A 26,158-nucleotide genomic window follows, 5' to 3' on the forward strand; every position below is an offset into this window, starting at 1 on the left:
TATTTAGAGAGCGAAAGGCAAGGCAAAAGAAGTGTGGCCTTTTAAGGACTAAATAATAGATTTTCTGGAGTAGATAATGTGGGGGAGATAATAAATCAGTACAGGGAACCCAGGCATTATGGGGTGGTTGAATTTCTAGAAAACCATACATTTTGTGATTTCCTGTCGTAAGAAACCATATTTCCCATTAACGTGTCTGTACATGATATTTTCCTCTCAACTCTAATGATGAGGACTGCAGCTGCTGGTTCATGGCAGGGAAGGAACTGACAAAGAAACCTCTTAAATACCCCGTAGCTCTGTTTGGAGACTCAAACAACTTCAGATGCTTATCACCTTCCAGTCTTCAATTTGAATGGAGACTTTTAAACACATATCAAGTATAGGCCAGATAGTTATGTTATATAAGTCACAATAATTAACCATGGTTGTTTAGGTTTAAAACTTGCACTTAATCTTGCTGGCTCTGATGCTGGTACTTTGAGGATAAATAATATGGAAAACTCTTTTTAAAAAACACACTGCTAGAAAGCAAAATCAGAATCAGGTTTATTATCATAGACATTGGTCATAAACTTCATTGTTTGGCTGCAGCATTACAGTGCAGTACATAAAGAAATTACTATATGTTACAATAATAAATATAAAATAATAAGTAGTGCAAAAGAGATCAATATAGTGAGGTAGTGTTCATGGATGCATGGAAACATCCAAATATCTGACAATAAAGGGGAAGAAGCTATTCCGAAAACTATGAGTGTGTCTTCAGGCTCCTGTACCTCCTCAATGATGGTAGTAATGAAAGAGGGTATGTCCTGGATCCTTAATGATGGATGCTGGCTTCTTGAGTTTGTCCTCGATGATGGGGAGGTTAGTGCCCATGAGGGAACTGGCTGAATTTACAACACTTTGCAGCTTTTTCTGATCCTGTGCAGATGGTGATGCAACCAGTCAAAATGCTCTCCATGGTAAATCTGTAGAAATTGGGTAGAATCTTTGGTCACTCACCAAATCTCCTCAAACTCCTAATGAAATAAACTGGTATGCCTTCTTTGTAATTGCATCAATACGCTGGGCCCAAGATAGATTTACAGAGATGTTGACACCCCGGAACTTGTATCTAAAAAAATACCCACCACATTACCTGTATGTGTCAAGAACTGTAATTTGGAAAACATAAAAAATAATAAAATTTTATGTTTCTGTTCTATAACAACAACCATCTAAGTTTTTCCACTGTCTTGACTAAATTTAACTTAATCTTCCCTCAGAACCTGCAGCATTCTGGTCACTAACATCTTACTTTCAAACTGCTGATAAGGGTAATGATGTTGTGTTTTGGCAAACTGACATTTGCCTCAGAGAGCTCCCAGACACTTCCTCATACCTTTTTCTGGAGCATGGCCCCATCACTGAACAGTGGCCACTGTTTCATTCATTTGACACATCTTCATTTCACACATTTCAGTTCATTGTCCATCAGCCACACTTCTGCCTCCTCCTCGAGGAGGTAGATTGCAGCACTGTCAAGGCTTATTCCTTCCTCCCTTGTCTCTATTCCATTTCTCCTTATTCATTTTGTCCTACCTATATAAAAGATTATCATCTGAAATACTAATCCTTTTTCTGGTGTTTTTTGATATGCTGTGTATTTCCAAATATGTACTGCCTTTATTCCAAATTTCCAGCACCTACAGTTTGCTTTTCAATGAACTTTTAATCGTCTCACATTATTTAAATAGTAATAGATTTTCAAAATCCTTAGTCAAGAATTTCAATCCATTAGTGCACATTTTTCGATGGGCAGATCAAGCATAGAAGTGGTTTTAGTTGGATGAAATCATATCCTTCTGGAAATTGGCCTGAACATGTTTTTCCAGTGTCATTTGCATTCCTAGTGACATGACAAGTTACACAATGAACAGTTCTGCATTTGCCAGCATAAATTTGAGCTGTAGGGAAAACCACTAAAATCCAGTTGAGTTCAGGAAAGAAACAACATTTAGAGGAAATGCATTGTGTTGTGGACATCTCCACACAGTGTCTACAAAATAGTCAGAGTGAACAAATGTATAGGAGATGCAGTGTAAAGTAGTTAACTGTGAGGTGATCCATTTCTGGATGTAAAAGCAGAAAGAGGAGTATCATCTGATGGGTGATTGAGAAGGGGGGGGGGGTACAGCAACACGAGATGTTGAAGTCAACCATTCCGGAAAGCAAGTGGTACATTGGCCTTCATTACAAGAACAGTTAAAGACAGCAGTTGTTGTAGCAGTTCTTATAGCAGCTGGTATTATTTTGTACAGCTCCTGATAGGAATCCATTTATCGCCTAGTCCTATGAGAAAAACATCATTGTACTATTTTTAAATGCATTTTCACCCAGTTACATGAATTGAGAGTTAACACTGTAGACAGCATATGTTCAGTACATGAAGAAGATAAAAACAAATTTATAGGCATTTGTGTCCTGACATCTTAGTTTTTCAACCATCCTTTTATCATCTTTGTATTGTCAGTAAACTTGAATCATTACACTCAGTCCCTCATTCAAATCATTAATATGGAACATAAATAATTGAGCACCCCTGGCGCCCACTAATTGCAACTTACCAACCTCAAAATGGCTGGTTTATTTTCTGTTAACCAACCCTCTAACCATTTTGGTATTTTACCTTCAGCCCCAAGAGCACAAAAACTACTCAGTAAAGGCTATGGAAAGAGGATAAGAAGTGAGTTTGAGGAATATTGAATATTCAATATATTGAATATTGAATTCTTTAGAAGACAGGAAAGGCTCAAAGAACTCTCTTGCCTGCTCACACCCTACTCCTCTTGGTCTTGTATCTACTTGTTCTTCTGTAGCTACCCTGCTCATTTCATTATAAAAGAATACTGACTTTTCTTCAAAAATGATGTCCTTTTCATAAAATCATATTGACTCCACCTAATCATTTTTAAAGTAATTTGTTTACATTTCCATAGTATTAGATTCCAACATTATCTGTTAACAGATACTGTATTAATCTAACTGACCTGTGGATGCCCATTTTCTCTGTTCCACCCCTCCTCAAGTAGCTATTTTCAAATCTGCTGGGATCTTTTCAGAATCAAGGGAGCTCTGGAAAGTCACAACCATTAAACTTTGCACCTTAACTGCCACGTCCTTTAGAATCTGAGGGATGCAAACCATCAGGTCCTGGGGACTTATCTTCTGGTCCAATCTTTACTTAATCTGCCCATTCATTCATGAATGCCTGTGTCCAATTAATCAATCCTATCATTATTAATTATTGTTGTTAATTATTTTCCACTTAAAATAATTAATATCACAGTAGAAATTGAAGTTTCTCATTCACTTGTGCCCTTGGTATACTTCAGTTTTTTAAATGTGAATGCAGCTACAATTTTTTAAAAAAATATTACCACAATTTCATCATTCCCTATTATTAATTCCTCTTTCTCAGCTTCTAGGTCACCATATCACAATGAATTGAGGCAAACTCAGCTTCTAGGTGCCATAATAGCGTAGTGGTTAGTACTAAGCTATTATAGCTTAGGGTGTCAGAGTTCAGAGTTGGATTTCAATTCTGGCATCCACTGTAAGGAGTGTGTACATCCTCCTCATGGAATACCTGGGTTTTCCCTTGGTGCTCCAGTTTCCTCCCACAGTGCATAGATTAGTCTGTCATTGTAAATTGTCTCATGATTGGATTAGCGTTAAAAAAGGACTGTCTGGGGTTGCTGGGTGGTGTGGCTCAAAGGGCCAGAAGGGCCTATTCTGCACTGTATCCCTAAGTACAATAAATAAATACCATTTATTTTTGTTGCATTACTGAGCTCTATTTTGACTCGGCTTGTGAGAAATCAGCATTAGACATTGCCACAATCTGCCAACTCCTTCTGCTTCTGTTGGGCTATAGCCAAAATGTCAGTAGGTGCAACCACACTGCATTTTAATGTGCAACACATGTTGCATGTGTGTGTAGTCCTTTCCATATTTCGTTGTGATACAGAGAGGCCATTCAGCCTGCCATGTGCACAGAACAATCATGTTATGCCTATTTCCCGACTAATATTTTTCCTGTAAACTTTCCTCTCTGCATTTACATCAGTGGTCCTTGCGTTCTGCCACCAGCTTATAGCCCCAATATAATTTATACCATCTAAGTGATCAAGCAAACCATCTCTAGGATCTGGAAAAAAACTGGAGCACCCAGGGAGAACAGAAACTACACAGGAGATTAAGATTGAACCTGGGTCACCAAACCTGTGAGATGCCTTTCCAACACCAGAGTACAGATACTGAAAATTTGAATTTTATATCCTCTGATTTTTGCAGATATCCTTAATCGTATTTCTGTAAGCCTTGCTGAAATGATTGAAGAAATGCTTTGCATATGATGTAAATATGAATTGTTAAATTTAACTTCCACAGACAAATTCCTAAGACCATAAGACATAGGAGCGGAATTAAGCTATTTGGCCCATTGAGTCTGCTCCACCATTTCATCATTGCTGTTCCATTTCCTCTCAACCCCATTCTTCAGTCTTCTCCCCACAACTTTTCATTCCCTGACTAATCTAGAAACTATCAACATCCACATTAAATACATCCAATGACCTGGCTTCCACAGCCACCTGTGGCAACAGATTCCACAGATTCACCACCCTCTGGCTAAAGATATTCTTCCTCAACTCCATTCTAAGTGGACATCCCTCTATTCTGAGATTGTGTTCACTGATTCTATACTCCCCAGTATAGAAAACATGCTCTCCACATCCACTCTATCTAGGCCTTTCAACATTTGATAGGTTTCAATGAGATTCCCCCTCCATTCCTCTAAATTGCAGTGTGTACAGGCACAAAGCCATCAAATTCTCCTCAAATGATAAGGCTTATCATTCCCAGAATCATTTTTGTGAGCCTCAGTTGAACCCTCTCCAGCATTATCAGATCATTTCTTAGATAAGGGGCCCAAAGCAGCTCACACTTCCAAGTGAGGCCTCACCAGTGCCCTATAAAGCCTCAGTATTACATTCTTGTTTTTATATTCTAGTCTTCTCAAAATGAATGCTAACATTGCATTTATCTTCCTCACCACCGATTCAACTTGTAAGTTAACGTTTAGGAAGTCCTGCACGAAGACCTCATATTTTTGAACTTTCTCTCCATTTAGAAAACAGCCTCTGCTTTTGCTCCTTCTCCCAAAGTGCATGACCATACTCTTTCTGATGTATTCCAGCTGCCACTTCTTTTTCCATTCCCCTAATCTGTCTAACTCCTTTTGCAGCCTCCCTACTTCCTCAACACTACCTGCCCCTCCACTTATCTTCATATCATTTACAAACTTGGCCTCAAAGCCATCAATTCCTTCTTCCCAATCATTGACATGCGATCCCAACACCAGCTCCTGCAGAACACCACTAGTCATCAGCAGATATTCAGGAAAGGCTCCCTTTATTCCTATTCTTTGCCTTCTGCCAATCAGCCACCGCTCTATCTATGATGGTATATTTCCTATAATGCCATGGGCTCTTACCTTGCTAAGCAGCCTCATGTGCTTTCAGTAGATCTGTCAGACAAGTCTTCCCCTTAAAGAAACCATGTGACTTTTGCCTATTTTATCATGTACTTCCCAGGACCCCGAAACTTATCCTTAACAATGGACTCCAACATATCCACAACCACTGAGCTCAGGCCAACTGGCCCATAATTTCCTTTCTTCATGTGCATGTAATATACAAATTAGGAGCAGTAATTGACTTCTCATCTCCATAACCCTGCTCTGCCATTTAATAAGATCATGACTGAACTGATTGATAACTAACCTCCACGTTCCTGACCACTCACCGTAACCATTCTTCCCATGCTTACTTATCTAGTATCTTCCCCTTGCTCCCCCCTAAAAATATTCAAAGATTTGACTTCCACTGCCCTTTGATGAAAAGAGTTCCAAAGACTCACAACATCCTGAGAGTGAAAATTTATGTTTGAAATGGGTAACCCTTTACTTTTAAAGTGACTTCTAGTTCCAATCTCTACCACAATTGGAGTTATCAGTTCTACATCTGCCCTTTCAAGACTCTTCATGATCTTGTATGTTTCAATTAGGTCCTATTACACTCTTCTAAACTCCAGCAAATGCAGATTTAGGCTGTTCGATCTTCCCTTTCCAGGTATCTACCAGTGCATTAACATCCATCCTAAAAAAGAAGAGCAGTGCCATATACAGTGTTCAAGAAATTGTCTCAACGGTGCCTCTGTAACTGAAGCATAATCCTGAATTTTTATTCAATCATATTGACAATAGTAACAACATTCATGGAGACACAAGAGAGAATTCAGATGTTGAAAATCTGGAGCAACACCCAAAATGCTAGAGGGACTCATTGGTTAGTAGAGAGAAGTAGATAGTGTTTCAAATTGAGCCCTTCATCTGGAGTGATAAAACCATAAGTCATCTTATCTGCTGCAGAAAATTAGTTTTAAACTATCTTCTTATAGTCACTGACTCTGTGTTTGCAATTCTGCTGTCGTGGTTCATAGTTGCACACTTGCATCACAGTGGTATCATGATATAATAGGTACATAAATCTTACATAAGGATGAAACTTAACCAAAAATCATATTTTAACAAAAGGTATCAAAAAGTAGAAAAAAAATCACAAGTGCTAGGAATTTGAAATGTTGGAAGCACTCAGCAAGTCAGGCAGCCTTTATGAACGGAAAAGCAAGAGTGAACGTTTAGGACTCTTTCTTTACAGATGCAGCTCAACCTGCTGAGTATCTCAAGTACCTTCTGCCTTTTTAACATGTGTTACATTAGATTCTTCTATGATGGGGATCAATTGCATTTAGCCCTTGTATAGAATCTACCAGTATATTGAATAGAATCATCACAGCAAGCATTTTCATGAATGATTGCTGGAACGGCAAATTATATGTCAGTGTTCGAGGACACTGGTTCAGACAACCTGCTGCAAAATGTACTGCCTGCCCTGCTGTTCAGTATCTGTAATATGATTTACTTCATTGTATCAGGCTGCTGACTGGGTCCACACAAGAGAGACCGTTGATGCTGGAGATCTGGAGTAAAACACACAAAATGCTGGAGGAACTCAGCAGGTCAGGCAACATCTATGCAGAGATATGAACAGTTTGACATTTCAGGCCAAAACCCTTCATCAGGATCATTAGCCTGAAATGTCAACTGTTCATTTCCCTCCGTTGATGCTGCTTGACTTGTTGAGTTCCTCCAGCATTTTGTGTGTGTTGCTGAGCTGGATTTTCTAGGTGAATTCCAGCAGTTTGCTGAGGAGCTGCCAGCATCTCTCCTCGGGTCCCAAACTCACAAGCATTCTTTGCCAGTGATCTCTCCACGTGTAGTCTGATGTTTGATTTCCAGTTTTGTTGAGTGGAGTTGGAGTCGTTTAACTTGCCTCAGTTACCTAGTATGGATGTGGAGCAGAAACAGCATCTCCATCCACATAAATAGAGAAGAGAGGTCATTAAGGATATGATATCTGGTAATCAATATCATTTAAATTAATTGAACGTCGTTCAAAATTTTTAAAATTTTTGAACTATTCTTCAATTTTCTTGTTTTTTTTAAAATATTGAGACACGTTTAGACAGTTGCATTGGTGATGCTTTATGGGCAGTACTTTTTTTTTAGCCTTTCCAAACAACTGATAAATATGTAAGGCTTTTTCTCCGTCATGCCCTTGACATCGAGGATTAGGCTAGCACATTGCAGCAGATTAACATAGCTGGATCAGTAATTTTGAAAAAAATTAGAGGTTTGTGGTTCAGTGGCAAGAAGTTTTGACCGGTAGACTCTGCCTCATGTACAAGCAATAAATATGATATCCCAGTTAATTTCTCCTTGGAAAGACTTTTATGCAGACAATTCATGCTGAAGGCTCATAACCAGTGATCTACCAATTTAATTGTGTAAGCTACATTTCAGTTCTGAAGACAGAATCATTGAGAGCCATGGCATTGTCTACAAGCTCAGCTTCATGAATACACTGATATAATGTCTGTAGACATCCTTGTGAATCCAACCTGGTGAAGATCAGAATATACTCCTGCATGCCTTTATTGCATTCAGCAGGATAGTCAGAAGCAAGATGAGACTTAATTTTTCAAGAAACTGTCAATCCTGCTTGCCATTCCTTTTAGAACGATTTCATTTCTCATTGTAGATTTCTTCCAAACGTGAACATTCTGGAATCACTGAGGGAAGGCAGAAGGTGTTTTCAGACACATGTGACAGGAGTAACAAAACTAAAGTGATGTCAAAGTGGCAAACACTTTTTAACATTTAACAGGGATCTGTTTTCAGCTTGATCATCTATTTAGAAGAAGCTGTATTAAACTAAATTCGTTCTGGTGAAATTTCTTGCAGATTTTCTCAAATGGCATTTAGAATGACTGAACTGTGATTGCATCAAAGTCCTTTTCGTTATCTTAGTCCCATTGAATATTTTCAGAGAAGATATTTTGAAAAAAATAGAATAAATTTATTAACTTGTTTGTACTTAACCCTGTTGATAATTATCTATTTTTGCTGAAAATATCACAATTCAAAATGTTGTTACTTTTTCTGTCCATAGTGATATACCTAGAATTCCGGAGAGTTCCCATCCCCCTTTGGAATCCAGTAAGTATTTTTTAAGAAAGAGAGGGATTTGGCTATTGAAAATGAGTTTTGATATTTCATTCATTGTATTATTCTGAACTAAAAGGAATCATTGCAACACACATAAAAATTGCTGGTGAACGCAGCAGGCCAGACAGCTTCTCTAGGAAGAGGTACAGTCGCCGTTTCGGGCTGAGACCCTTCGTCAGGACTAACTTCATCAGAGGATGGGCAAGAAGTATAGTGAGAGGGACAGAAGGAGAAAAAGAGAGAAAAAAATATATATATAAAATAATAATACATAAATAACAGATGGGGTATGAAGGGGAGGTGGGGCATTAACGGAAGTTAGAGAAGTCGATGTTCATGCCATCAGATTGGAGGCTACCCAGACGGAATATAAGGTGTTGTTCCTCCAACCTGAGTGTGCCTTCATCTTGACAGTAGAGGAGGCCATGGATAGACATATCAGAATGGGAATGGGAATTGTCCATAAAACCTGGGAACTTGGGAAGCAAGAGACAGTCAGCCTCGGGCCTTCTTGTCCATTCAATTGGACTATGGCTTATCCCCATTCTATTCAACTCACTTGTAGTTCTGCCATTCTTCACATTGAATGTACACAGAACAATTTCTCCACCTCCACAGCTCAGTGGGGTAGAGAGTTCTAAATTTTCACAATCCTTTGAGAGAAGGAATTACTTTTTACCTATGTGTGAAATAGGTGACCCCTTACTTTAAAATCATGTCCCTAGTTGTAGATTTCCTCAATGGGGAAGCATTCACTCATCATGTACCATGTCAGGTTCCTTCAGAATCTTATATGTTTCGATATTCTTCTAAATACCAGTAAGTATTGGTCCAATCTCTTCATATACATTGATCCCTTCATAAACCTGTGAACTTTCCATACACTCCCTGCAGGGCAAACACATCCCTCCTTTAACAGAGAGGCAAAAACTATTTGCAATACTCCAAGTGGAGCCTTATGAGCACCTATAAAGTTGCTTCAAAGTATCCTTGCCATAAGACCATAAGATGTAGAAGCAGAATTGAAATTCTCTATTTCTTGCAACATTCCACTCGTGTTTCAAATTAGTTGCTCTGCTTATATACTGATATTCTGAATTTCATGCAATTGTACTGCATCATTTTATTATCTCCTTTTAAGTAATCATCTACTTTTTCATTCTTCCTTCGTAAGTGGATAAACACATTTTCCCTGCTTTATACTCCACTTATCAACTTCTTGCTCAGTTGCTTAACCTATGTACATATCTTTGCCAGCTCTTTGTGTGCTTCTCAAACCTGCTAACCATTTATCTTACCAGCAAATCTGACTATAGTATAATTGATCGTAGTTATTGATATATATTTATTTGTAGAGGTCCGGAGCAAAGTTCCCTGTGGCATTCAATTCCAACTCACTGTTTTCTGTTAGCTACCTGTTCTTTATCCATGCCATTAAATTAATCCTAAATCCAGATTCAGTAAACCTATTTAATCCTTTTTGGCAATTTAAATACACATAGTCTACTGGTTCTCTTTTATTTGCCTCATTCTTTACATCCTCAAATTTAGCAAATTAGTGAAACACTATTTTTGTTTCTAAGAATATGTTGGCTATGCTTGGTAGAATTTTGATTTTCTAAATCTCCTGCTATTACATCATTAGTAATAGATTCCAGCATTTTCCCAGTGGCAGATATTGGGGTGTCATGCCTACACTTCTCTGCATTCTATATCACTCTTTTTAATAGAGATGTTACATTTGTTTTCCATTCTCCTGGAACTTTTCCAGCATTGGGGAATTTTTGGTGGTTTATAATCAAGGCATCTTTCCAGCCATTTCCTTTAAAAACTGACATTCGGGTCATCGGGTCCAGGGAAGTTGTTGGCTTTTACCTCATGAACGTTGCTTGAATTCTTCAGTCGTGATAGAGATTGCTTTAAGTTCTCCTCTCCTTCCTTTTACCTCCTTGTTATCGATTATTGTTGGAATATGTTCAGTGTTTTCTATTGTGGACTCCAATCCAAAAGGATTAATTAGAATAGCTTCCTTGTTGTATGCCTGTCTGATTTACATTGTTTGCTAACTTACTCTTCTTCTCTGCCTTTATAATTTTTCTGTCATTCTTTGTTTGTTTCTAAAAAAAATGCCCAACCCTTGCTCCTGTTTTTTGCAAGATTGAATGAGTTTTCCTGGAGGCTTTGGAGAGGATGCAGCAGAGGTTCACCAGGATGTTGCCTGGATTAGAAAGTATGAACTATAAGAAGAGATTGGACAGACTTAACTTTGTTTCCTCTGGAGCATCAGAGGCTAAGGAGCGATCTTATAGAAGTATATGAAATGATGAGTGGTATAAATAGGGTAAATAGTCAGAATCTTTTTCCAGGGGTTGAAATATGAAATACCTGAGAGCATAGATTTAGGGTGAGAATGGAAAATATGTAAGGCAATATTTTGTACTTCTGCGGGAGGTGATAATAACATTTGAGAGAAATTTTGAGACAGTTACATGACCAAATAGGGGATATAGGGATGTAGATCATGTATAGGTAAAAGGGATTATCGATATTAGCATCATAGTCAGAGCAGACATGGTGGACTGATGGGCCTGTTCCTATACTGTTCTTCACTATGGTCTATGATTAATTTAAGGACTATTTTTACTCTCCAGTGTACTTCAGAACTGAGCTGTTGCTCTATATTTCATTGTTGGTTATGTAACATCTGAAACCAAGTAGAACAGCTGAGACAGAAATAGACTAAGAAATCAGAGAGAGAATTATGTACAGTTCTAGCCTCCTGATTATGAGAAGGATGTGGAAGTTTTGGAAGTAGTGCAGAAGATGTTGCCTGGATTAGAGGGTATGCACTATAAATAGGGATTGGATATACTTGGTTCCTCTAGCATCAGGACCTGAGGGGAGATTTGATAGAAATTTATAAAGTTATAATTTTATAAATTTATAAAGTTAGAAACCATTTTTCTAGGGTGAAATTGTCGAGAGGACATGCTTTAAGGTTAGACGGAAAAAGTTTAAAGGAGATGTGCAGGGCACAGTTTTTTACACAGAGAGTGGTCGGTGTTTGGAGCAGGCTGTCAGTGGTAGTGTTGCAAGCAGATATGATATTGGTATTTAAGAGGCTGTTAGACACAGGACTATTACAGGCATTGGAGGGATATAGATTATGTACAGAGAAAAAAGATATACTTTAATTCAGCATCATCTTCCTCCACATTCTAGGCTGAATGGCCTGTTCCTGTACTGCACTGTTCTATGTTCAATAACCCGGTGAAGGGGGGGGGGATAAACATTGATGTCACATTCAAGACCTGTAGCTCATGTTGGTAAAGGTTTCTGGTTATTTTCTTTCTGCAATCACATCCGTCCTCCACACCTGTTTAAAAGTCACACAAACAGTTCTGTACATATACACACGTGCACACATGGATACATTTTATACATTTACATTTATGTATTTGTTCAAAAGAATACCTACTAGGTAACATGAGCATTATCAAAGCATTAATATGTATTCCTGCGCTGAGGATTGTGATGTAGTATAGTTGGTGTAACAGTAACTTACAGAGCTTTCCAAACATTTTGAAGATGATATTTTGCACTAAGGGTTGACTTAAAAATCTTAAAAAATGTTTCACCCAGAACATAGAATAATACAGCATAGTTTCGGCCTTTTGGCCCATGATGTTGTGAAGAGCTAGGGTTGCCAACTTTCTCACTCCCAAATAAGGGACGAAAGTAGCAGTCAAATACGGGACACTTGTGTTTACCCCAAGAAAGACTACCATGACCATGAAGCCTTGCGCGGGCACCTGTGTGCGCATGCGTGATTTGCACATGCATGTACGTGCCGTTTTTTTTTCTACACATCAGTTTTAGTTTAATCTTCCCGATTCTGGTACACTGTATGTACATTATTTTGACTTTATATCGGCTGTGTATTTATCATATCATTCTTGCTTTTACTATACGTTAGTGTTATTTTAGGTTTTATGTGTTATTGGTATGATTTGGTAGGTTACTTTTTGGGTCTGGGAATGCTCAAAAATTTTTCCCATATAAATTAATGGTAATTGCTTCTGCTCTTTACGCCATTTCGGGTTACGAATGGTTTCATAGGAACACTCTACCTTAGCGGGGGAAATACGGGACGAGGGCGGTCCCCTATGGGACAAACCAATTTAGTCCAATATACAGGATGCCCCGGCTAATATGGGACAGTTGGCAACCCTATGAAGAGCATTTATCCTACTCTAGGATCAGTTTAACCCTTCCCTCACACATAGCCATCCATTTTCTTTCATCCATTTGCCTAGTTAAGCATCTCTTAAACGACTCTAATGTATCTACTTCTACCACTATCACAGGCAGTACGTTCTATGTACCGACAATTCTGTGCAAAAAAAACCTTACCTCTGATATTCCTCCCCCCCATACTTTCCTCCAATCACCTTAAAATTATGCCCTCTTTGTTGGCCGTTTCTGCCCCCGGAAAAATGTGCTGGCTGCCCTCTCTATCAATGCCTCTTATAATCTTATACACCTCTAACAGGTTACCTCTCATCCTCCTTCACTCCAAAGTGAAAAGATCTAGCTTGCCTAACCTTCTCTATCAAGGCATTCTCTCTAATTCAGCAGCATCCTGTCAAATCTCCTCTGCACCCTCTTTAAAGCTTCCCTATCCTTCCTATAATGAGCTGACCAATTAAAATATCCTATTATAAACCATGACAGCCTTCTAAAACATCCTCAACATCACCAACCTTCATGTGATCTGCAAACTTACTAACCTATCTTTCCACTTCCTTCCCCAAGTCATTTATAAAAATTACAGAGAGCAAGTGTCCAAGTTTCCCTGGATCCCATGCCTCCTAACTTTCTGAATGAGTCTACCATGGGGAGCCCTGTCAAATGCCTTACTAAAATCATATACACCACATCCACTGCTATAACTTCATCAATTTACTTTGTCATTTCCCCAAAGAATTCATTCAGGCTTGTAAGGCACAATCTGCTCCTTACAAAGCCATACAGACTGTCACTTAGCTTCTCCAAATACTTGTAAATCCTCTCTATCAATTGCGACCAGAACTTTGCCCCCCATTGACTTAAGACTCACTATTCTACAATTCCCAGGATTATCCCTATTGCCTTTCTTACAGCCAGTGCGGATGCAAAGATCATTGCAAAAGTCGCAGCACTTCTCATAGTGACCTGACCCCAGGGACAGACATATCTACCCTAATGTTTTTCAATAGTTCAAGCACATTCCTTTTCTTAACGCTGATATGTTCCAACATTGTACATTTCCCTGGGTACATCTGTTTACACTTTCTGCCTCCAAGTTCCAGCCTAATAATTCGCCACCCTCCAATTAAATATTTTTCCACACTGTTTGCTTCTATCTCTGTCCAGGGCTATGATAAAGGTCAGGGAGTTGTGGTCACTGTTTCCAAAATGCTTACCCACCAGGTTCATTGCTTAGTATTAGATCCAATATAACCTTTCCTCTAGTTGGGCTGTCGACATATTGTGTCAGGAATCCTTCCTGGACACAGTTTCCTCTCATCACACTTCTCCATTATAAGGTCGCTGATTATCCAATGCCTACTTCCTTGATGCTGTCCCAGGGCCACAAAACCTAAGACAATTTGAGTGGAAGCTGCAGAATGAGCATTACAGTTGGACACAGACCATTCTAGGATGGTACGGCTGTAGTGACATAAGATCTTGAAAACTATTGTCTATTATAGAAATAACATGAAAGCTATGGAGAGGATTCAGAAGTTTTCCATGAAGCTGCATGGATTAGATGGCATGTGTTATAAAGAGAGACTGGACAAATTAAGGTTGTTTTCCCTGAGGTCTTAGGCTGAAGGGAGATCTGATAGAAGTTTATAAAATTATGAGGCAGAAATAGGATAGACAGCTGGTATCTTTTCCCCAGGGTCAACACATCTAAAAATAGAGTGCATATCTTAATGGTGAGAAGGAGGAAGTTCAAAGGAGATGTACAGGGTAAGCCTTTCTTACACAAAGAGTGGTGAGTGCCTGAAATGCACTGCCAGGGGGTGATGTTGGAGGCATTTCAGAGACTCTTACACACATGAATATACAGCCCATATGCATCCCTATTCTGGAGCTGCAGCCCACATTCTGCCAGTGCAGGTGGTAATCTAGAATGGATGTGGGATCTAGTTATGAGATAAAGTCAGCAACTGAATTGCAGACGACTGAGTGCCGAGGCCCCATCCCTGAACTTCCGCTGGCAATCAGCATAGGGAAAATTATCATCAATTTCAATCAATTTGAGAAAGAAGTCAATAATTTGAGAAAAAACATTTTAAATAAAAACAATAAAATATGTCAGGAGGATCAATACTACTAAGTTGCAGCAAATTAATTTGAATGATGTATTTTGCCTTCTTCGTAATACTTATCCCTTCAATCCTTATGTGAAGTCCAGCAGTAGACTAGACTAACAGATTAAGCCCTCCAAATCTATCAGGAAATCTTTATTGTTGGCGTATCACATGTGCAAAGCCTTGGACTAATTTCATTTTCAAAAGCTGAATACTAGCAGTTTCAAATGGAGCCTCTCTTGCCACTGGCATGAATGGGCCCTGGAATACTACAGCTTTGCAGGTGCTTGTGGTGTTTGGGCCATCTTGATTCCTAAGGTGGATCTGTGCCAACTAAAGTGCTTATTTAATCTAGTTACTTGACCTGTATTTGGTCATATCCATGTACTTGTCTAAATGTCTTTTAAATGTTTAATTTGTACCTTTCTCTACCACTTTATCTGCCAGCTCATTCCACATGCCCACCACCCTCTGTGTGGAAAGGCTTGCCTTTTGGGTTCTTTTAAGTCTTTCTTCTCACATCTTAAACCTGTGTCCTCTAGTTTTAGACTCCCTACCCTGGGGAAAAAAATTATAGCCATTCACCTTATCTATGCCCTCTATGATTTCATAGACCTTCATAAAGTTATCTCTTACACTCAGGTGACACATCCTGTCATCTCTCCTTATAACTTAAGTAAGTTCCAGCAACATCCTTGCATAACTGTTTGGCACCCATTGCAGCTTAATGACATCCTGAAATGCACACAGTAGTGCAGTATAGTCTCATCAATGTCTTGTACAGTTCTAACTTGATGTAACATTCATTGTCCTGACCAATGAATTTAAGTGTGCCCAATAACTTGTCTATCTGTGTTGCCTCTTTCAGGGAATTCTGTAACTCTGTTCTAGGCCTTTCTGTTCTATAACAATCTCCAGAGCCCTGCTATATACTAGATATGTCTTGCTCTGGATTAATTTTGCAATTACTCTGGATTAAAACACTTGACCAAGTTAAGTTACATCTGATATTTCTTGGCCCACTTTCCCAGTTGATCTAGATCTTGCTATAACCTTAGATAATCTTCCTGTCCACTAACCACTAATTCTGATGTCATTTATAAACTTACTAACAGTGAAGGTGAAGGGGTAGAAGCCGATACATCCTGTGGTGAAGGGATAAGGACCCTGTGTATCATGAGGCAGAGGAGTAGAGGTTCAGTATATTCTGAAGTTAGTCTGTGGCAGAGCATTCTACAGATTCACTACTCCCTGGCTAAAAAAATGCTTCCTTACCTCGGTTCTAAAAGGTTGCCCCCCAATTTTGAGGCTGTGCTCTCATGTTCTGGATACTCCACTGCTCATATGTTAACCCCTTCATTCAGGAATCATCCTTGTGAACCTCCTCGGGACTCTCTCCAATAATAACACATCCTTTCTGAGATATGGGGCCCAAAACTATTAACAATACTCCAAGTGCAGCCTGACTAGTGTCTTATGAAGCTTCAGTAATATCTCCTTACTTTTATATTCTATCCCCCTTGAAGTGAATGCTAACATTGCATTTGCATTCTTTACCACAGACTCGGCCTGTAAATTAACCTTCTAGAACTCTTGCATGAGGACTGCTAAGTCCCTTTGCACCTCTGATATTTGAGCCTTCCTTGTGCCCTTAACTCCTGGTGGAGTCGTCGGGACGCCGTCATAGTCATATTTTATTGAAAACCAATTTCCCACGGGATCAATAAAGTATGACTATGACTATGACGGCGCCCTGACGACTCCACCAGGAGCTAAGGGCACAAGGAAGGCTCAAATATCAGAGGTGCAAAGGGACTGAAGAGTCCTCATGCAAGACTCCTAGAAGGTTAATTTACAGGCTGAGTCTGTGGTAGAGAATGCAAATGCAATGTTAGACTCAGTGAGTCATGACAAGCTTTGCATCAGTCTGTTCCATCTGTCGCGGTTGTGCGCCAGAGCCTGGGTCACTGCAAATATTTTCCCTGTCCACTCTTTAACGTTGTCCATCCATCTTTTCCTCTGTCTGCCTCTCCTTCTCTTCCCCTCCACAGTTCCTTGTAGAGTGGTCTTTGCAAAACTACTGGATCTTGTTAGATGGCTGTACCATCTCAGCTTTCTTTTCTTCACTGTTGTGAGAAAATCTTCATGGGGGCCAAAGTGGTACTGAATAGTCTTGTGGACTTGCTCGTTTGTGATGTGGTCCAAGTATGAGATGCTCAAGATGTTGCAATAGCATCTCATTTCCAATGCCTGTATCTTCCTCTGTAGCTCTGCTGTGAGGATCCATGTCTCACATGCATACAGGAAGATGGAAAATACCAATGCACGCAGGAGTCTGATCTTGTACTTCATGGTGATGTTCCTCCATATTGTCCTGAGTTTGGATAGTGCAGTCATTGTCTGTGCGGTTCTTGCCAGGACTTCTGGTCTTGATTCTTCATCACTGATGATTGCCCCCAGGTATTTGAAATGATGCACTGTCTCAAGTTTCTGACCATGGACTGGGATGTCTGATGTGATGGCACCGTTGGCATTTGCCATGAGCTTGGTTTCCGTGGCACTTATTTCCATTCCAAGCTTTGTGGAGGCTCTGTCAGGATGGTTGACCAGGTTGGCCAGTTCATCCTCTTTTCCTGCAAGTCCATCAATGTCGTCAGCAAATCTTAGGTTTGTGATGTTCCTCCCTCCGATGCTGACTGTGCCCACATGATCTTTAAGGGCAACACTCATGATTCGTTCCAGGAAGACGATGAAGAGAGTAGGGGAGAGGAGGCAGCCCTGACGGACTCCTACAGAGGTATGGAACTACTCTCCTATGGTGCCCTGAGCAAGCTCTGCACTTGGCATAAAGCTGATGGATTGTATGAACCAGCTTCTGCCCCATGTTGAATTTCTTCATGGTGGCCCATAAGGCATCATGTCAGACTCTGTCAAACGCCTTCTTGAAGTCTATGAAGACATGATAGAACTCTCTCTGGTGCTGAAGGTGTTTCTCACAGAGGGTGCAGAGGTTGAAAATCTGCTCGGTGGTGCTCCTACCCTTACAGAAGCCTGCTTGTTCCTTGGCAATGATGTCTTCTGCCTGAGGTCTCAGTCTGTTCAAGATGATTCTGAGCATTACCTTGCTTACATGGCTGATCAAACTGATGGTACGGTAATTCTGGCAAAGTTGTAGATTGTCTTTCCTGGGAAGCACAATGATCAGTGACTGAGTCCAAGGTGTCAGCCATTCACCTGTCTGCCAGATCTTATTGCAGATGGATGGTGGTAAGCACGTCTATCTTGGCCTCTCCTCCACGCTTCAGCAGTTCAGCAGAGATGTTGTCAACTGCTGACTTCGCACACTTCAGTGATCATATTGCGGCTTCAACTTCTTCACGCATGATTGGATAGTCATCCTCATTGGAAGATTCCTGCACATTCAGCACGCTTGGATCCCCTCTGCTCTGGTAGTTGTACAGTTCTAAACAGTACTCTGTCCACCTTCCCATTATTTCCTTTCCTTCTGTGAGACTTTTGCCATTTTTGTCTTGGATGGTGTTCACTTTGGCTTGTTTTTCTTTGGTAAGATCTCTCACCAGTTGGAATGCCTTCTTTGTGTTGTTGTTGGAAAGGTTGTCTTCAATGTCTGCACATTGTTTGGCTATCCATCTTTGCTTTGCTTCCTTCATTTCCCTTCTGATTTTCTTGTTGATTTTCTTGGATTCTGTTCTTCCCTCTGCTGTGATTTTATCTTTCTTTAATTTCCTTCTTGTGTCACACATATCCAGTATCTTGTTAGTGATCCATAGTTTAGATCTGCAGCGGCTTTTCCCCAGAATCTTGCTTGCTGTTTCCGCCATCACTGTGTTAAAGTTATTTGTGGTGGTCTCCAGGTCTTCATCAAGGAGGAGTGTTGGTGCAAACTAATCCCCTATCGCTGCCTGAAATTCTTCAGAGATGGCGGGGTCCTTCAGTTTTTCAAGGTCGAATCTCAGCCGGCTGTTTTTTGGCTTGTTGATTCTCCTCAAGCACACTCTGAAGTTCATCATGACAAGGTCATGGTCACTGCCCACATCTGCTCCTGGGAATGTTCTGGTCTTCGTTCTTTTCACACCAGATTTGTGCTGTCTTTGCACCAGGCTGTAGTCAATCTGGTGATGTTGACCATTGGGGGCATGCCAGGTCCATCTTCGGGATGCTTTGTGCTCTCCAAGTGTGTTTGACAGTACCATGTTGTTATAACTGGCAAATTCCAGCAGGCGTAGTCCCCTCTCATTGGAGGTGTCATTGCATGAGGGGCCGATGAGATCCCCCTACTCATCTTGTGTGTCTCTGCCCACCTTGGCATTCCAGTCACCCTGAATGATCAAAATATCTTTTTTGTCCACCTTGTCGATGACATCTTGTAGTTTCTTATAGAATTCTTCAATGTGTTCATCGTTGTAGTCTGTTGTTGGGGCATAGACTTATGCCACTGTGATGTTGAATGGCTTTACTCGCAGGTGCATGGTCTTGAGCCTGCTTGACACTGGTTGGCATCCTAGGACAGCGTTCTTGATGGAATCTATCCTGCACCTTGTGAATTATTGCCAGAAACTTCAACCATCTCTGTTCTGCCATTGTCTCCAGCAGTATCCTTCTCTAATCCACCTGAGCAAGCTCCTTTCTCTTGCTTCTGTAATTCCCTTTATTCCACTGTGATACTGATGCATGTGGCATGCTTCTCTCTCTCAAATCGCAGTATGAATTCAATCATATTGTGATCACTCCCTCCTAAGGGCTCCTTTATACTAAGTTCCCTAATAAGAGATCTGGGTTATTACAGAACACTCAATCTAAGATAGCCTTCCCTGAGTAGGCTCAAGCATAAGCTGCTCTAAAAAGGCTTGCTGTAGGCATTCAACAAATTCACTCTTGTGATCTGACACCTACCTGATTTCCCAATCCCCTTGCATATTGAAGTCCCCCATTACAATTGTGTCATTACCCTTATCACATGCTTTTTTCAGCTCCCTTTGCAATCTCAAGCCCATACCCCCACCCTACATTAGGATGTAGAAGCCCAGTGTATCCTGAAGTGAAGGGGCAGAAGCTGGTACATCCTGTGGTGAAGGGCAGGATCCAGTGTATGCTGAGGTGAAGGAGTAGGGGCCCAGTGTACCCTGAGGTAAAAAGATATAGGCCCAGTATATCCTGAGGTGAAAGGTAGAAGCCGGTATGTCCTGTGCTGAAGGGGTAGGGGTGCAGTGTATGCAGAGGTGAAGGAGTAGGGGCTGTTGTATCATGAGATTAACGGTTGGAGGCCAGCGTATTCTAAATGAAAGAGTAGAAGCTGGTTTTTCCTGAGGTGAAGTGTAGAAGCCAAGGGGAATGATTAGAGACTCTGCAGGACCTAAGGGAATGGGGTGGGGATCCAATGTATATTCTGCAATGAAGGGATAGGCACCCAGTGTAACCTGTACACACGAGGAATTCTGCAGATGCTGGAAATTCAAGCAACACATATCAAAGTTGCTGGTGAACGCAGCAGGCCAGGCAGCATCTGTAGGAAGAGGTACAGTCGACGTTTCGGGCCGAGACCCTTCGTCAGGACTAACTGAAGGAAGAGCGAGTAAGGAATTTGAAAGTTGGAGGGGGAGGGGGAGATCCAAAATGATAGGAGAAGACAGGAGGGGGAGGGATAGAGCCAAGAGCTGGACAGGTGATTGGCAAAAGGGGATACGAGAGGATCATGGGACAGGAGGTCCGGGAAGAAGGAAAAGGGGGAGGGGGGGAAAAACCCAGAGGATGGGTAAGGGGTATAGTCAGAGGGACAGAGGGAGAAAAAGGAGAGTGAGAGAAAGAACGTGTGTATATAAATAAATAACGGATGGGGTACGCGGGGGAGGTGGGGCATTAGCAGAAGTTAGAGAAGTCAATGTTCATGCCATCAGGTTGGAGGCTACCCAGACGAAATATAAGGTGTTGTTCCTCCAACCTGAATGTGGTTTCATCTTTACAGTAGAGGAGGCCGTGGATAGACATATCAGAATGGGAATGGGACGTGGTATTAAAATGTGTGGCCACTGGGAGATCCTGCTTTCTCTGGCGGACAGAGTGTAGGTGTTCAGCAAAACGATCTCCAAGTCTGTGTCGAGCTCGTCAATATATAGAAGGCCATATCGGGAGCACCGGACGCAGTATATCACCCCAGCCCACTCACAGGTGAAGTGTCGCCTCACCTGGAAGGACTGTCTGGGGCCCTGAATGGTGGCAAGGGAGGAAGTGTAAGGGCATGTATAGCACTTGTTCTGCTTACAAGGATAAGTGCCAGGAGGGAGATCAGTGGGGAGGGATGGGGGGGACGAATGGACAAGGGAGTTGCGTAGGGAGCGATCCCTGCGGAAAGCTGGGGGGGCGGGTGAGGGAAAGATGTTCTTAGTGGTGGGATCCCGTTGGAGGTGGCGGAAGTTACGGAGAATGATATATTGGACCCGGAGGCTGGTGAGGTGGTAGGTGAGGACCGGGGAACCCCATTCCTAGTGGGGTGGCGGGAGGATGGAGTGAGAGCAGATGTGCGTGAAATGGGGGAGATGCGTTTGAGAGCAGAGTTGATGGTGGAGGAAGGGAAGCCCCTTTCTTTAAAAAAGGAGGACATCTCCCTCGTCCTGGAATGAAAAGCCTCATCCTGAAAGAAGATGCGGCAGAGACGGAGGAATTGCGAGAAGGGAATGGCATTTTTACAAAAGAACGGGTGAGAAGAGGAATAGTCCAGATAGCTGCAAGAGTCAGTAGGCTTATAGTAGACATATAGTAACTTATAATAGATAAGCTGTCTCCAGAGATAGAGACAGGAAGATCTGGAAAGGGGAGGGAGGTGTCGGAAATGGACCAGGTAAACTTGAGGGCAGGGTGAAAGTTGGAGGCAAAGTTAGTGAAGTCAACAAGTTCAGCATGTGTACAGGAAGCAGCACCAATGCAGTCGTCAATGTAGCGAAGGAAAAGTGGGGGACAGATACCAGAATAGGTTTGGAACGTAGATTGTTGCACAAAGCCAATAAAAAGACAGGCATAGCTAGGACCCATACGGGTGCCCGTAGCTACACCTTTAGTTTGGAGGAAGTGGGAGGAGCCAAAGGAGAAATTATTAAGGATAAGGACTTAATTCCGCTAGACGGAGCAGAGTGGTGGTAAACTAATTAGGTTTGGAATCCAAAAAGAAGCGGAGAGCTTTGTGACCTTTCTGATGGGAGATGGAAGTATATAGAGACTGGACATCCATGGTGAAAATAAAGTGGTGAGGGCCAGGGAACTTAAATCATCGAAAAGTTTAAGAGCGTGAGAAGTGTCACGACATAAGTAGGAAGGGATTGAACAAAGGGGGATAAAACCGTGTCGAGGTATGCACAAACGAGTTTGGTGGGGCAGGAGCAAGCTGAGACAATAGGTCTGCCAGGGCAGGCAGGTTTGTGGATCTAGGGTAGGAGGTAGAAATGGGAAGTGCGAGGTGTGGGAACTATAAGGTTGGTAGCAGTGGATGGGAGATCCCCTGAGCAGATAAAGTTGGTGATGGTGTGGGAGGCAATGGCCTGGTGCTCCTTAGTGGGGTCACGATCGAGGGGTAAATAAGAGGAGGCATCCGCGAGTTGTCGCTGTGCCTCGGCAAGGTAGAGGTCAGTACGCCAGACTACAACAGCACCCCCCTTATCGGCGGGTTTAATAGTAAGGTTAGGATTAGTGCGGAGGTAGTGGAGAGCAGAGCGTTCGGAAGGAGTAAGGTTGGAATGGGAACAAGGTGCGGTGAAGTTGAGGCGGTTGATGTCCCGTCAACAGTTAGCAATAAAGAGATCCAGAGCAGGCAGAAGACCAGAGTGGGGTATCCATGAAGAGGAGGAGGATTGAAGATGGGAGAAGGGGTCATCGGTGGGGCTGGAACCTGTGAATGAATTAGGATCTTGCATTTATTTATTAAATACATGTTTTTACTTTTTTTGACCAGTTCTAATGACAATCTTGGAAAATATACTTTTCTTCATTTTTGCCACATGGCACAACATTTCTACTGTGGTCTTGTACCCATTAATTATTTTGTGTTCCTGCCTAAATTCATCACACAAAAGATGCTGAGTTGTTGTTCTTCAGAGCTGCATTTAATTTTAGGTTTTGAACAATAGGTTCATGTCCAAGCCATCAACTCAGCAAGCATCTGTGATCTATATTAACCATTGTTAAGTAGCACACTATAAATCATGGCCTGCTGAAAAATATTGTTTCCAAATGAAGGATAGCTTAGGTTGAATAAAGTCATGACTTTACTTCTTGATATGAAATTAACAATATGAGCTTATATAACTGGATATAGTCACAAATACATTCATGTTCATTATTTGTAATGCCACAGTGGCACAGCGAGTGAATCAGGTCTTCCACAGTGTCAGAGCCACCCAGGTTCAATGCTGTCTGTATGGAGACCTACCCTGGTTGGCCCTACCAAAGTGCAACACCTTGCACATTTCTGCACTAAGTTCCATCTGCCATTATTCAGTCTATTTTTCCAGTTGGTGCTGATCCCACTGCAAGCTCTGATAGTCTTCCTCGCTGTCCACTACACCCCAAACCTTGGTGTCATCTGCAAATTAGCTAATCCAGTTAAGCACATCATCATCCAAACCATTGATATAGATTACAGACAGCAGTGTCCACACCATCAATCCCTGCAGCACTCCACTAGTCAAGGGCTGTAATCAGAGAAGCAACCATCTACTGCCTATCTCTGTCTTCTCCCACAAAGCCAATGTCCTTTACAATTTACTGCTTCATCTTGAATGCCTAGCGACTGAACCTTCTTGACCATCCTCCCATGTGGGACCTTGTCCAATGTCTTACCAAAGTCCATGAAGACTGCATCTACTGCCTTGCCTTCATCAAATTTCCTGGTAACTTCATCAAAAAACTCTATAAGGTTGGGTAGACACGACCTACCATCAACAAAACCATGCTGACTATCCTTAATCTATCCATGTCGATCCAAATACTCATATATCTAGCCCCTTAGAATACCCTCCAATAACTTTCCCATTGCTGATGTCAGGCTCACCAGGCTTACCTGGTTTAATTTTAGAGCCTTTTTTTAAACAGCGGGCCTACATTAACTATCCCCCAATCCTCTGGTACCTCACCTGTCACTAAGGATGATTTTATTATCACGCAATTTCTACACTTGCCTCCACACAGTCCGAGGGAACAACGTGATTTATCCACCCTAATTTGCCTCAGGACAGCAAACACTGCCTGCTCTGAAATCTGTATATGGTCCACGACCTCACTGCTGCTTTTCCTCACTTCTATAGACTCTGTGTCTGTCTCCCAAGTAGGTACAGATAGAAAAAAATCATAGAAGATCTTCCCCCTATCTCTTTTGGCTCATCACATAGATTACAATTCTGATCTTCCAGAGGACCAATTTTGTCCATGGAATCCTTTTGCTCTTAACATACGTGTTGAATCCATTAAGATTCTCCTTCACTTTGTCTGCTAGGGCACCTCATGCCTTCTTTCAGCGCTCCTAAGTTCTTTCTTTGTTCTCTTATATTTCTTATACTCCATAAAGACTTCATTTGTTCTTACATGCACCTCCTTTTTCTCCTTGACCAGGGCTTCAATGTCTCTCTAAAACCACATTGTCTTTACCTTTTTTGCTTAAATGGACCTACAAGCTTTGTACTCTTGAAATTTCATTTTTGAAGACTTCCCACTTACCAAATACACCTTTGTCAGAAAACACACAGTCCCAATCCACATTTGCCAGATCCTTTCTCATACCATCAAATTTGGCCTTTCTCCAATTTAGATTTTCAACCCGCAGACCAGCCAGACCTATCTTTTTTCCATATTTACTTTGAACCTAATGGCATTATGATTACTAGATATGAAGTGTTTTCCTACACAAACTTCTCTCACCTGCTCTATCTCATCCCCTAATAACACATCAAGTATTGCACACTCTGTCATTGGGACTTCTTTGTACTGACTAAGGAAGCTATCCTGAACACATTTGACAGACTATCCAGTCTAGTCCTTTTATAGTATGGGAGCCCTAGTCAATATGTAGAAACAACTATAACAGCCTTGTGTAGATAAACGGCAGAATCGGGGAAGAATTGATGAGAATGTTAGGAGAATAACAAAGTGGAATTAATGTAAGTGAGTATTTACATTAGTGGGATATGAGCCAAGCATACAGGACCAGCTCAGATGGGTATCTTGGTCGGTATGGACGACTGCCAAAGGGCCTGTTTCTATGTTGATTTAGTGTGGGACTCTATTTGGTGGGCCTGCTTCTGTGTTATATGACTTTTGATGGCTATTATACATTTATATTTGCATTTGTATTATAATACTTAAGGTATGCCAAGCATCTGCATAAATAGAAGCATTGTGAGTAAATGTTATCTTACCAGGTTCAAGTTCCTTTGAATCACAGAAGATGGAGCGCCCCTGTATTTCAGTCATATCTCCAACCAGCCCAGGAGCTTTGAAAGATGCCCCTCAGGTCCTACCTGGACAACTTTCAGTGAGTAAAACAATAGAAGTAACACACACATTGAGAATTATCTTTACCATTTAAATTAATATTTAAAATATGAGTATGAATTATATAAATAAGTTAAGCTTTGACAAATGAAACTGTTAAATGTGAGGAAAAGCTTTACCACCTTGTAGTCACTTGAGTGGAACATACAACTGGCCCGCATTGAAGACTCATAATTTTTTGATTTTGATTCTGTTTTCTTTTCACCTAATGCCTAATCAAAAAAATCTAGCTAACAATTTTCTGATTTAATTTCTTCAGTATTAGGTTAATACATGTGATCAGTATTAGGTTATTTACTGAAACAAATATCCCAAACAAGTGGAGTGGATGGTTGCTAAATCCTAGGAAAGTAGATGTTGATTTTGGCAATCTTTATAAAATTGGATGTAATTGTGGATGACTATTCATCCATGTACAAGCATAATGCAATATTGAACTTCCTCAGTTCATGGGTCTATTTAGTATATAGGATAATATGGAATAATGTAATTTCAAAGAATAAACTAGTACACAGCTGAGATATTGTCTTGAAATAAGAGCAAGAAGGGAAAAGTTTGAAGACGG

General features: G+C 41.0%; 1 protein-coding gene across 1 annotated transcript in view; it reads left to right on the forward strand.

The window, feature by feature from the left end:
• The window catches only part of rims1a (regulating synaptic membrane exocytosis 1a), a 479,607-nt gene that overhangs the window by 206,052 nt on the left and 247,397 nt on the right, over positions 1-26,158 (forward strand). Inside the window, exons 11-12 of the mRNA XM_072250401.1 lie at positions 8,622-8,668; positions 25,461-25,573. Coding sequence (XP_072106502.1) covers positions 8,622-8,668; positions 25,461-25,573 — 160 coding nt within the window. The remainder of the gene's footprint in view (positions 1-8,621; positions 8,669-25,460; positions 25,574-26,158) is intronic.

This window comes from Mobula birostris, chromosome 2 (assembly GCF_030028105.1).
Source record: "Mobula birostris isolate sMobBir1 chromosome 2, sMobBir1.hap1, whole genome shotgun sequence".
Lineage (NCBI taxonomy): Eukaryota > Metazoa > Chordata > Chondrichthyes > Myliobatiformes > Myliobatidae > Mobula > Mobula birostris.